This window comes from Globicephala melas, chromosome 3 (assembly GCF_963455315.2).
Source record: "Globicephala melas chromosome 3, mGloMel1.2, whole genome shotgun sequence".
In the NCBI taxonomy this organism is placed as follows: Eukaryota; Metazoa; Chordata; class Mammalia; order Artiodactyla; family Delphinidae; genus Globicephala; species Globicephala melas.
The window spans coordinates 3,998,952-4,012,555 of NC_083316.1; the positions used below are offsets into that span (position 1 = coordinate 3,998,952).

At 48.5% G+C, this 13,604-nt stretch overlaps 1 protein-coding gene across 1 annotated transcript in view; it reads left to right on the forward strand.

The window, feature by feature from the left end:
• The window catches only part of ADAMTS16 (ADAM metallopeptidase with thrombospondin type 1 motif 16), a 155,237-nt gene that overhangs the window by 99,631 nt on the left and 42,002 nt on the right, over nt 1-13,604 (forward strand). Inside the window, exon 18 of the mRNA XM_060295642.1 lies at nt 5,219-5,345. Coding sequence (XP_060151625.1) covers nt 5,219-5,345 — 127 coding nt within the window. The remainder of the gene's footprint in view (nt 1-5,218; nt 5,346-13,604) is intronic.

The following is a 13,604-nucleotide window of genomic DNA, read 5'->3' on the forward strand; positions in this document are numbered from 1 at the left end:
GACCATCAGTGATCATTAAGGCCTGATTCTTTGTTAAGACTTGAGCATAAGCATTGAATTTCACAAGTCTTCAATCTCAAAACTGGAAACCAAACTGAAGACATTATTCATAGAGTCACACCTAAAAAGCCAGAAGAGTTTGGTTAAAGAATTTAAAAAAAAAAATTGACTTTTAAATTATCATATAAGTGGAGAGAAAAGATTAATTTTCCTTCTCTACTATTAGAACTGACAACCAGCAGTTTTAGAAACTGGTACTCTTGTTCAGTAGGTCCTCATGTAAATTGGGTCATTAAGATTATCTGGCTTAATTTCGAGGAGTTCGCAGGATTTAATTTAGTGGAGTTCACAAGATTCCCTACAGAACAGCTTTAAAATGACATGTGTTTCTTTTTTTTAATTTAATAGTCTCTTATTCCCTGTTAGCAAGTGGAAAAGTAGACGCATAAAACATTGATTCAGATTTCGTCTCTGCATTGATACATGGGTCAGTCATCAACACTGTGCCTAGTTCATCCTAAGTACTGTATAAAGAAGAGAATATACCCTTACTTGGATGATTCTTTTTGCCAAGTATTATTAACTCACTACAGTCATCCTTCCCTGTTGGTTCCAGGAACCCGCATGGATACCAAAATCTGCATATGCTCAAGTCCCTTATATAAAATGAGGTGGTATTTGCAAATAACCTATGCACATCCCCCCACACACTTTAAATCATCTCTAGGTGGCTTATAATACCTAATAGAATGTCAATGCTACCTAAATAGTTGTAAATGCTAGGTAAATGGTTGCTGGCACAAGGCAAATCCAAGTTTGTTTTTTTAGAACTTTCTGGGATTGTTTTTCTGATTTTTTTCCATCTGTAGTTGGTTGAATCAGCAGACTCGGAATCCTTGGACCAGGAGAGCTGACTGTATTAACTTGCCGGGGCTTAGAAGTTACTGAATATAATGAAATTGGCCGATGGCTGAAAAACTGCCTAATAAGTGTGGGAGCAGATCAATCCAGGCAGGCTGGACTCTCCGCTCTCAGGAAATTTGATCTAAGGGATGACACATATATGCCCACTGAACTTTGACATTAGGTTCACCATATAATGTCTTACCCAAACCTGGATGCTACTGAGAGGCAAAAGGGTTGCTTACCATTTTTCTAGGACAAATGAGCACAAACCTGGGCTAGCCTGGCAGGAACTGTCTTTACTCACAACACTCCGGACACCAAATGTGTGGGTTTTGTCCACACCAACCAGCATTGCCGGATTTTCCAGCTTCCAACAGGGTGTCCTGCATTAATCTAACTCCGGTACTAACTACCTAGAGTCACCATCAGACCCCACAGGTGAAGGGCTCAGTCCCACAGCACTGCTCCCACTTCAGATGCCATTTGCATGCCAGGGCACCCACACTTCTGTCTGACTTGGCTACAAAGCTGTGGGTTCTATACTCTCCTACCCACCCCCCCGGTTCCAGGTTCAATAATTTGCTACACCAGCTCACAGACCTAAGGAAGGCACTTTACTTACTTACTGTCACTGGTTTATTGTAAAAGACACCAGGGAACGGCGAGATGAAGAGGTACACAGGGAGAGGTCGGGAAGGGTTCCGGACCCCATGAAGCCAGGGTGTGCCATCCTCCTGGAAGCTCTCTGAACACGTTGTTTAGGGGTTTCCATGGAGATTTCATTACACAGCATTGATTAAATCATTGGTCATTGGTAACTGGACTAAATTTCCAGCCCCTTTCCCCTCCCCAGAGGCCCAGGATTGGGCTGAAACCCTCTAATCATGCCTTGATGCTTCTGGGGTCCAGCCCCGTCCATAAGCTGTGAAGGGACCCCGCCACCCGCCGGCTCAGACACTCCAAAGGTTCTAGGAGCTGTGTGCCAAGAGCCAGGGTCAAAGACCAGGTATTTATTTTTTACTACGTGTATGTCACAGCTCTGTAACCTGAGACATAAAAGTGGTGGCCTTGGGTATTGTATAAAGCGCGGTTCTCAAAGTGTGGTCCGCAGGGCAGCAGTGCCAGCAGCACCTGGGCATCGGTTAGAAATGTAAATCCACAGCCCCCACCCCACGCCTGCTGAATCCAAGGCTCTGAGGTGGCCAGGATTCTGTGTTTAAACTACCAGAGGATTCAGATGTGCTCTCAAGTCAGGGAGCACGGGAGTTCAGAGGCAGGGGGATGTGGGTCTGACTTAAAGGGATAAGAAGACTTCTGCCAGGTGTGTCAGGGGTGGCAGCGGAGGACCGTATTCCAGGTAGAGAGACAACTGGGAGTCAGAGGACCAGGGGGGTTGTCGGCATGAGAGAGATGCAGCAGAGCTGGAGGACAAGGCTGGGAAGTCTCCAGCTTAAAAAGAGAAAAACAGACTTTTAACCTGGGAGTGGCATGAGCGTGTGTGTCTGTGTGTGTGTGTGCGTGTGTGAAGGAAGTATCCGTGGTATCAGTCCAACAGCTGGACTTGAAGGAGGAATGCCTGGAGTAAGGCATGGGCGTGGGGGGCAGGGGACTACAAGACTGATCCCTTGACCACACAGAGACCACAGAACCTCAGACAGGCGGGGCTGGAGGAAGCCTGCTTTGAAATGGATGTTTATGTATTTGTGCATCTGTTAGACGGCCAGGTCTGTGAGTCCAGGAGGCAGCCTGGGGACATCGGGGCTAAGAGCGGGTGCAGGGCAGGAGACGGGGGCGGGTCAGTAATCCATCGCCACGTGCAGTCAGGGTGATGCCCAGGAAAGCACCTCCAGGAAAGTGGACGAGGGCGAACCTGTGCAAGGCTTGGAGTGTAAGACGTGAGGGACCCTCCTCCAGTGCCCATCACTGCGCGTTTGCGTCTGTTCTGTGTGTGACGTAGTGACAGGGCACACAGCTGGCTTGGTACCACATCAAGGACACTGAAAGAGATGGATTTCCGATATGTGCTTCCTTCCACAGTGAAGCCCAGCAGGTGTCAGTGGGTTGTGTTGCCTGACGTGCCTCTTGGTTCCCCCCGTCCCCAGGAGAGCTGTGGCCACGAGGGCTCCATGGCCTTGCTACACAGGTCACCAAGCCCATCTTTGATTTTACTAAATCTATATATTAGAACAAATGCCACGGCTTCAGTCTTAGCAGAGCCTGGAAATATTCTTTTTTTATTATCATTCTTCTGCCTCGTGGGATTGAGGTTCACCTTGACCTTCTTCCTGTTACTGCTCCGGGACCCTTGCTGTATGTGACTTAAATCTTGTTCTTTCATAGAAATACTCACTTTCAAGATTCTCAACATGTTTAAGTAAATTTTCTTAGATTTCTGCAGAAATATTCCATGACCTTTATCAAAGTCACTTTTATAAATATGCTGTTCCTGATGAGAGACCATTAAAATCAGGAAGATACAGTTGTGAAATCCACACTGGGGTGCATCAAATGAAAACTGTTTAACTTGGTTAAAATATGATTGGGTCACGTTGGCAGAGAGCTGAATAATCGCACAAAACCACAAGGGTCCTGTGTCACCTCTGATTGTCCTCCATCAGCACCGACAGGCCATACCCAAGGCAGGAAGTGGTCTGGGGCTCAGACGCATGAGATCTGTGCTTGGGAAACAGGAGGGCTCTTTTCCCTCTACTGATCAAGGGAACTGATTCTCTAGAGAAGGGAACTTTCCCCATCGACTTGCCTTATTCCTTTTGACAAAGCAAAGCCAAATGTCAAACTTGTTTCCACGTATATCTTCGAGACTTTTAGTGTTCTTCGAGTAAGGGACTCGGTTTCATAGAGAACCGAGCATTAGATGCTGTTGAGCCTGGAGTTGCCAGCCTGTGGCTTTGGTCCTCTGAAACCATGTCTTGGGTCCCTTCCTTTATGAGACACCTCTGGTCATCTGCCTGTGGGGACCAAGTTGGATGCAGGTCATTCTGAGCAGTGCAGCCTTGACTGCAGAGGAAGTAAAACAGATGGGCCTCACGGACAGGAGGACTCCATCCATTTTCCAAGCACTACAATAAAAATCATTTTAAATCTTAATATTAATTGTGTTAATTTTTAAAATCAACACTGGTTTGGTTCTTTTTCTTTCTTTTTTTTGTTCCTTTTCACTGAATGAACTCCTTAACTTCATCCTTCAAGATATATATCTATTTACAGTCCTTTTGTATTGTGGTAAAATATATGATATATATTATATATGATATAAAATGTACCATTTTAACCACTTTTGAATGCATGGTTCAGTGGTATTAAGCACATTCATATTGTGCAAATGTCACCACCGTCCATCTCCAGATCTTTTCCATCTTCCCAAACTGAAACTCTGCCTATGAGACACCTCCCCACCCCGTCATCCCCCATCCCCTGGCAACCACCCTTCTACTTTCTGTCTCTGTGATTTTGACTAGTCTAGGTACCCTGCTGTAAGTAATGGTTCCTTTTTAAAAAATTATTTATATTTTGGCCATGCCCTATGGCACGTGGGATCTTAGTTCCCCAACCAGGGAACAAACCTGCACCCCTTGCATTGGAAGGGCAGAATCTTAACCACTGGACTGCCAGGGAAGCCCCATTGGTACCTTTTTTAGTAAATTTAATGAATTGAAATACCGAACATATTGAGGGATGCTCAGAAAGCCTGAGTAGCCCTGGGGATGTAAATGGAGCTGAGAATCAGACCAACTTTCATTTCCGTTGACCTCCTTTGAGGCAACATCCAAGCCATGATTGTGAAAAGGTCACCATCCAGCTGCAACCCTGGAGGTATTTTGCTCTGTGAATTCTCTGGTGGGGAAGCGCTTATCACTTTGTTGTCCGTATTTCTTTCTGGTTTATTACCGATCATTTCCTGTTGTGCCCTCTCACTTAGAAGCACAAGTGAGTGTACTTAATATGGGTTTGTTTTGAAAAAATGGCTGGTGTTTCCAATTCTGGAAACAATAGAAAAGAACCAAAAGATTGTTTTGTCAAATATATGTTGGCACCCATAGCAAGACACACGTTCCAAGATGTTGAAATGTAGGGGGAAGATACAAGCCATCTTAGAATTGATGCAATTCACTGATAGAAATCACCAAGACAGGCCAGAAAAGTAGAATATTAGTAGTCAGCCCAAGGCCATTAATGCAAAGACGTGCCAATACAGTAAAGATTTTCTTCAGGAGAGTTCATGAGCTCTTCGTCTGCCTTTTACCACAGGGCATGTTTGTGAGTCTTCACTGTGCACCCCACTCTCTCACAGGGCAGATGACCACGAGAGCAGGCTGCTACAGAGACCTGAGGTTCCCGGTGAACGCATCATTCTGCAGCCCCGACACCCGGCCTGTCACAGGGGTCGTGCCTTGCAAAGTGTCCGCCTGTCCCCCCAGGTAAGAACTGCCATGTTCCTCTGAATGGGTAGCAGGGTTTTGCAGATATAATGCTGAGGCCTTGGTGCTCCTGAGTCTGGGGAACAGAAGTACCAACCACTGCCACATAATCCGTGACAGCAGAGGCAAAAGGAACAAGAACTGCCTGAACAGGTGAGCCAAATAAAGGGCGCCGGGGCTGGAAACAGCCTGCAAAGCCTTGTCAGTGGGAGCGAAGGTCTCGCAGTAGACGGCGCTTGTTCTGTCTTACTCAGCGCAGGCTGTGGGAGGGATGGTGTGCTGTGGACATAGGAACGCTTTCCCTCGCAGCCTCTATCCCCTTCGCTGGCGTTTCCTTTTCTTACTGAGTGAAACCTGTTAGAAGAACCTGCTGGCGAGGCCTGTCCAGGCTGTAGAGGGAATGTGGACGCTGCACACTTGTGGGACGGGCCACAGAAAGCAGGGCTCTGTCATCCCACTCACCTGTCCCCAGTACTGCCGCCCCTCCACGTTACTGAAGAAAGCTCAGGTTCCCTGACACGGGGGTTGGGAAGGACCCCTGGGAGGCAGCCGTGGTCCTGCCCTGCCCTCCTCAGCCATCACTCCCTGGGCTTGTCCGTAGTCTGTCTGCTTCTCACTTGCTTCATCTTCACAGAGGGGCTGTGGAGATCATCTGAGTAACGTATTTATGGGATGAAAGGCCCACTAGACCCTTCAGACAGCGGAGGTACCCGCCACAACACATGTGATCTCATACATCTTGATTTTAAAGATGCACAGGAGATGGCTCTGCTTGAGCTGAGCCTCAAAGCAGAGAGCCAGATGCCTCCCCCAGAGACAGTAACACCCAAGAGGGAGGGAGGCACTGTCTCCCTTCTCTCTGAGTCTGTGGGTCCCTGGTCCCTCACTTAGGGTAGAGATGGAGGACACAGACCAGCATCTGAGAGGCCCGGACCTTGCCCCCCACCGCTGTGAGGGGCGCGGGGCCTCCTTGGGAAGATGTGTCCTCCCTCAGAGGGCCAGTGGCCCGACTCAGCCGGACTCCTTGGCTAGCACGCCCCACAGCCTGGTAATGAGAGAGAGAGATGGGTCGGTATTTGCAAAAGGAATTTAGCGCCTCAGGCCCATCACCCACCGAGGCACTGGAGGCCCACCTGGGGGTTTTTCTGGGACCGAAGGAGCTCCTGGAACTGATACCCAACCTGGTCCTCGCTTCACCTGTCAGCGATCCTGCAGCCAGCCGGGCGCCCCCATGGTCTACGCAGGGCTGGACGGCAGACAGGAGCTCAGCCACTGTGGGCTCCTTCTGTGCCTGAAGCGACACACCCAGTGCACACCGTCCAGGATGGTTTACGAAATGAAGCCCCTGGCCAACCAAGAGAAGACATAGCACAGCACCACTTCTGCAAAATGAACCTCCCGTCCGAAGGAAACAAGGGGCCAGACAGCCAGGGCTCCCAGGGTCCGCTGAGGTGTTGCACCAACCTGACCCCTTCTCCCCGGACAGCCGGTTCTGCACCTGTGTTCCAGGTAACACAGCGTGGACCTCACTGTGACCTCTGATCATACCTCTCCAAGGAGCCTTGGGGAGAAGGATGTTAAGAGCACTGCTGCAGGCACTGGGCTTCTCTTTCCACAGTGCACCGAGTTCTTGCTAAGTCAGAGGAATCCAGGGTGCCTCAGGCAACTAGTTAACCGTGTTGAAAAGCCGAAAAAACCTCACTAATTTAGTCTAAGAGGGGTGTGTTTGTGCGTGTGACTTCTATGTGCAGGGGAAACTAAAGTTACTGGTGACTTGGGACTAAACCCATCGGAATGCTAAAGCTCAGGCTGATTGGGAATGTTTAGTTCTTGCATGGAATCTCTCCCTGGGGTCGTGTGAGTGGCTCATCCCCTTGTAGTCCAAGCTGCCCAGGTAGCCTTGGTGAAGCTCATTACAGTGGACTCAAGTGAACACTGACCCCAGCCCCGGGCTAAGTCACCCACTCCTCGGCTTCCAGCTTCGTGATTTTAAGCATCCCATAACTAGGATGAGAAGTGGTGGTTGGGACACCCTGAATAGGCCCCTCTGCATCTCCAAACCGTGCAGGACTCAGCCCAGGATGCAGGAGTGGCTGGCAGCCCTGGGGGGCAGGGGAAGCAGAGGCAGCCGCGGTAGCCAGCAACTGATGCTTCTCCGAGGACGGCCTCTGCCCCATGGTGCGGGGAGAAAGCTGGGGGTTCCCCTCCCTCCCTCTCCTGGGCTTCCTCCTTGTCCTGAACCCTTAGGGGAGGCATTTAAGTGATGCCCAGCTGCTGTCTGTTCAGTGTTACCCCAGATGGCAGGCTGCTTCTACCAGTGTCTGGTCCCGTGTAAGTGCACCAGAAATATCACTTTCCACGAAGGTCACTTATTGGATTGGATTATTGGTTATTGGATTTCAGTGATAGAACTCTAGCATACCTTACGTGGTCGGGCAAAACTGTCCTTATTCTCAACCATTATCCATGACTATCATCATCATCTCTTGTGTCTGTTTATATAAATCTTGTTTCCTGGTACAGAATTTTCACGCTCATTGATTCCAGAAAATCTCTCCAGGGTCAGATGTTAGTTTTGTCCACTGTCGTATCCTGAGGGACGAGAGCTGCACCTGTCTCTCAATAAATGCTTGTAGAATTCAGGGATGAACCAGGGTCCCATGGGTCAGGGCAAGAACTCCAGGCCTGTGGCATGGTCTCGGGAAAGTGGCTTCACCTCCTGATGCCTCGGTTTCCTCAGCTGTGAGTTGACAAAGACAAAACACACAGACGTATGCCCTAAGTACGAAGCTCTGTGACCCCACTCTCCCTTGGGGGGTCTTGTAGGTGAGCCCAGCCAGTCCTGTTTGTATGCTGCCATTGAGAAATAAGACGCTGCTTCGTCAACTCTCTCGTAATCTGTAATAAGCCTTATTTGTATGTTTCCACGTGACTCTCACGTAAAGTACCCGCCCTAGGCCAGCCTCCTTCAAGATCTGCCCCAAGAGTAAGAGAGCTTGTACTATTCTTGATGAGCCATAGCTTTAGGGACTGAGGTCTCATCAGACGCTTTCGGTCATCAGAGCCACCTGTGGCCATTAGCATCCACGTGAGTGACCACGTTCCCTGACTCTCCAGTCCTGTCCCAGCCTCTCGCTCCTGCCGTCAGCAAGGACTGCCAGGCAGCGCTCCTCCATGCAAATTTCCTCTTTCTTGTCTTTGTTAATAGAACCCCAGACACACACACTCACACACCCACGCTCACACACATTCTCACGCTCACGCACGGACGCCCTGGTGGACGTTCCCCATCCCCCTCCTAGATCATCGTCAGCCAATGGGATGCAAGCCGAAGAGATGCAGGTGCCTTCAAGGGAGTCCTGCAGAAGCTCTACTTCCTCCCCTCCTGTCCCCTCTCCTGAGCAGTAGCAGAGCTGGCCTTAGTCAGCTCCAGACCCGACAAAACATGTGGAGTCACAAGACAGCATCCCTGATGACTCCCTGGGGCAGAGCTGCCCCCCTCCGCCCCATGTCTCCAGCCCAGCCCTCCATGTGAAGGGGAAGTGCTCCCTCCCATGTTTGAGCTGTGCTTCCGTGGTCTCTGTTGCAGCAGCTGAGCCCTCTCCTGCTTCCTACCTGCTGCCCCTGTGAGACCTTGTTTCTAAACACCCTGCCCTGGCCATGGCCTCTTTGTCTTTGCAGCTCCTGGGTTCCCAGATAGATCCATGCTCGAGGTGTCCTCCTGTCCCACCAGGTGTCCAGGCTTTAACCCCCTTGTCCAACTCCACTTGCCCAGAAAACCCAGTCTGGCGACACCTCTCTCATCACTCACTCTGCTGCTTGTGGAGCTCGGGAGTTTAATGCTGCCAGAAGTTCACAAGCCCACGTTCTCACTCTGAATGTATGGCCATCAGCTTCCCTGGCCGTGCAGGATGGCAGGCAGTCCTCTCACCCTTCCCTGGGCATCTGGTCCCTCGCAGGACAGTGATATTACATCACCTCCTGTCTCCTCCAGCTTTCTTCTGCTCCAGCTCACACTCTTGGCCCAGGACCTCAGACCTCAGAGATGGGCTGAGGCAATGGCCACACCCTCCTCCCACCAATGCCGCCTGAGACACCCCCGTCACTCTGCCTTCCTTCCTTCACGCTGGACCAGGGTCCTGCTTCTCCCCAGGAACCTTCATAGTTATGTCTCTCCTTCTCCTTCATGCTGATGGACTCCTTCCAAGAAAGATTTTTAAATGGGTGTTGGGTTTCCTTAAGCAAGATTATAAACGTATATATATATTTGTATGCTACTAGTTTTTCCAGTAGGTCCCCTGTTCAGCCCACTGTTTCTCTCCCTTGGCCTCCTCCCCCCCACCCCCTACAGCCTGTCTTCCTGGTTGTCAGGGACCCAGAGCCAACAAGGTCTCTGGATTCTTCTACATCTTATATTCTGTACTTAACTCATTGGTGTAGAATTTTACAAGTAAACTCTGTCAAGAGCTTTGTGTGCAAAGAAAAGGCACAGCTCAGGAGCAACAGGACCAGTCTCAGGGAGACTGGAAGTGGTGCATGGGAACAGCCTGTGGAGAACACAGCGAGGGCACCCAAATCACCCCAGAAAACCCAGAGGCCCCCACCTTATTGAGCTCTTTGATTTATACATCTCATATTTTTTGATATTTATATTTCCTCTGAAAGAGAAAGCTTTGGGAGACAATAGAAAGCTGGCAGTGAAACTAATGCCATGCGTCCCTGCTGGGAGACCCCTGAGGAGGACAAGAGGGGCGCCTACAGGGTTTCTTCTTCACCCCCAGCCAGTTGCAGGAGCCTGAGGACAAGCCAGCCCGCAGGTGTCTATGGTCCGGGTGGGACAAAGTTTCCCAGTTCCCAGCCCACAGCTCTTCTGCATCCAAGTCCTTTGGTGGAGTGGACTTAGCATGCTAAGGGGCTAGAGCAGCATAGCCCATGCCTGCCAGCTCGCACCTGGTTGAAGGTGTGAGCTGAGCTGCCACCTTGGTACTCCCACCTGTACGTAATCGGGGCAACACAAGGTCAGGATTTGTTGAGGGAATCCACGTAAAAGCTCTTAGCCCAGTACATGTGCTAAAACACTCAGTAAATCTTGGCTGTTTTATTTTTTGCTGCAAAAGGAGAAACAAATTCACATTAGTTATTAGTCTGTGAAGCAAAACGATCAATGACAAACACAGAAGAATGAACCTGTATTATATGCCTCAGTCCTTGTGGATAATCATTTTAACAGTTGAATTGGGAAAATAGATCTTAATTTTAAAAGTTGTTTTGTTGTCCTCTGAAATGTGAGATACATTTCTCTCTTGCCCAGAATACCGATGATTTTTTGTCCCTGATTAAGTGGGCAGCAAACCCAAGCTTTATTTGTCCAAGCAGGAGAACCCTTGCCTTTCTTACTAGACTGCTCCTGCGAGGCGGCCGTCCATGACCCTCTCGAGCCGCGTGTCCACCTGCTTCTCCACGGCCTCACAAAGCCACAGTGGCCACACTGCGTGGCTGCAGTCCTCAGCCTCCCACCTCTTCGTCTGACTCGGGGCAGGGAGGATGAAGCAGGGTGCAATGTGCCGTCTCCAGCTCCACGTGAAGTGAAGGAGGCTCGCCAAAGGACCGCGAAGCGGAGACTTTAAAATAGCCTAATCCACAGCCCTTCTCCTTTGTAAGTTACAAGAACAGGAAAACTGCTCCGCTGGTGGGAACCCCTTGCCTCCTGAGCCCTCCCCAAGCACGTGTGCGTGCAGCGCGTCGAAGGCGCGCACGCACGGTGTCGCGGATGGGGTCCCAGCTCGTAAATCTCCGCGAGGCAGAGACCTGGGAGTCCAGGAGCCTCCTAGCTGGAGGAGGAGGATCTCAAAACGTCTGCGAGGCTCCGGCCAGCAGGAGCATCACGGCCAAATAATGGCGCGTCAGCACTTCGAGAGCTGCTCCCCTGGGACTGAGCGAGGCCAGCGCCCTGCAAGGAGGAGGGCCTCTCACAGAGGGCAGCGTGCGGCTCTCCCACGGCTCATTTGAGGGAGAATCAGGCATTTTTATCGCTTGCTTTTGAAACGTGAACTATGAATCACACGGCTATTTATTTCCTTTCTATTTCTCAGTTTATCTAAATGGAGTGGCTCTTCCTGTCATTTATCTTATCTCTCTAGTTTTCGAAGCACAGATACTAATTGTACGCCTTCCTGGACCATGGACTGAAGGTGGAACGAGAGGAAATACTTTCCAGATGGCAAACGAACACTTTTCCTCTCTCTTCAGTATTACTCTAGGAATGCAGAGTAAGCGTGTAGATAAAACATACTGTCATCGGATGCCCCCCACCCCAGTACCCGTGTAGCCCCCCTCTGTATTCCTCTCTGCTTGATATTTGGATGGTCGTATTGTTTTTGCCGACACTTTGCTGACCCTCTACAAACCTATCATCAAAACTGCTTCTTTTACGACCAAGATACCGAAGCGGGTGACTGCATCCATTTGGTTGCATCCATTTGGTAGAAATGACAGAGAAGATGCACCAGAAGAAATTTATGACTAATGATCTTCTTATGGCAACACTGCCAGTGACAGGAAAGGGGGCAGTAAATTTTTGTCTCATCTCTTAGATACAAGCCTTGAAAATATTAATGCCCAGTAGTGTACAGGTTAGCAAGGGAATGAAAAGGTCCGTGGTCACTGAGGTGGTCCGTATAAGTGAAATGGCTTAACTCCCAGGATGCTAAAGAAGTGAGTATTTCAGTTCATTTAATTAGCAGAGTGACGGAATAAACGAGCCCCAGGACTGGCTTCCTGGGTGTGTGACCTTCCCATTCACCCAGGGCCTGGTGCTCCGAAGGTCCGCCTCTTGGTTTAATTCTCTGATGCAGCCAACTTGAAATCCCTCATGATTTTGCACCTTTCAGTGGATTCCACAAGTTATACAGCCAGCCCTGCCCCGCAGCCCAACTTCTGTGTCAACATTCTTTTCTGGAATCTTTGTAAACTGTACTGGAATGTTTCTTCTTTTAGTAAATCAATTATACATTGCTCGAGTTTGGAAGACAATGACTTCAACTCATGGATTTCTCTGGTGACACCACAGTGGCAGATGTGAAGGATATACTTGGTACAATTATCTTTTCTTATTTTCTTTCCACTTACGGGCTGAGCGCCAATTTTGCTGGACTTAAGAATACTTGCAGATGCGTGAAGTAATGCTGAGGAGTGCTTTACAGAACCTGTGTCCTCTGGGTTCCCCAGCTTCTCTGTCCTGTTCTTCTTGTAACGAGCCTGCCTGTATCTAGGGCACCTGGTGCTGCAGCTCAAGCCCACACACGCCACCTCCCTAAGGGGGCCTCACTTTTCTTGCGAAGCCTTGTCCTCCCTCCACTGCACCCCCTTTGAAAAGGCATCTAACCCTCTACGGTTAATCAGGGAAACCAGAAATGTTATAGCATCTCTGTAATTGACACTCTTTGGAGAAGCATTCAGCTTCAGTGTGAAGTTGCCAGTTCAGGTGCTAGGGTCACGACTTGAAACTGTATAATCACCTAGATGTGACAATATCTCAATATAAAAGAGGATGTCTTACTCTATCTCCTCCAGGAAAGATGTCACTTAACCAAAACAATGAGGTTAAAATACATTCAGGCTGGTACAGATATTTGTTACAATATATTCACAATGAAAATCAAGTTACAAATATGGACCAACTGGTCCTAAGCAAGACTGATTTGATTTATTTCCTCAGTTGCTGAAATATTAACATGGAAACCGTTGCAGAAGCAGTGGGGATATAAAAATTATAGCTAACTTTTTAGATCTGGCTTCATCATTTCACACCTAAAACTCGGCCTTACGTATTTCTGTAAAACAGTTTGGGTTTTGTTTTGTTTCATTTTTTGTCTGCTTATTTGTTTTGCTTTATTTGTTTTGGTGCATGCATGTGTGGCAGTATGTGTGTGTCTGTGTGTTTTGTTGTTTTAATATATATATATATATATATATATTTATCTATGTGAGCAAAGGCAGAAAGTCACTTTAGGAATACTTCTATATTTCAGGGAACTTACTTGGAACTCACTTATAAAAGTTAAATAATACCTAAAATTTTCATAATACTTTTATTATTCTGGCCTTCAGACTTCAATATGAAGTCAAAACTAAAATTCATCAAGTCCCCTAATAATATACACTATGGCATATGCTTCAAATACAAAAGTGAAAAAACAAGTCTACAGATAGATAAATAGAATAGATAGATAGATGATAATTAGATAGGTAAGTAGGTAG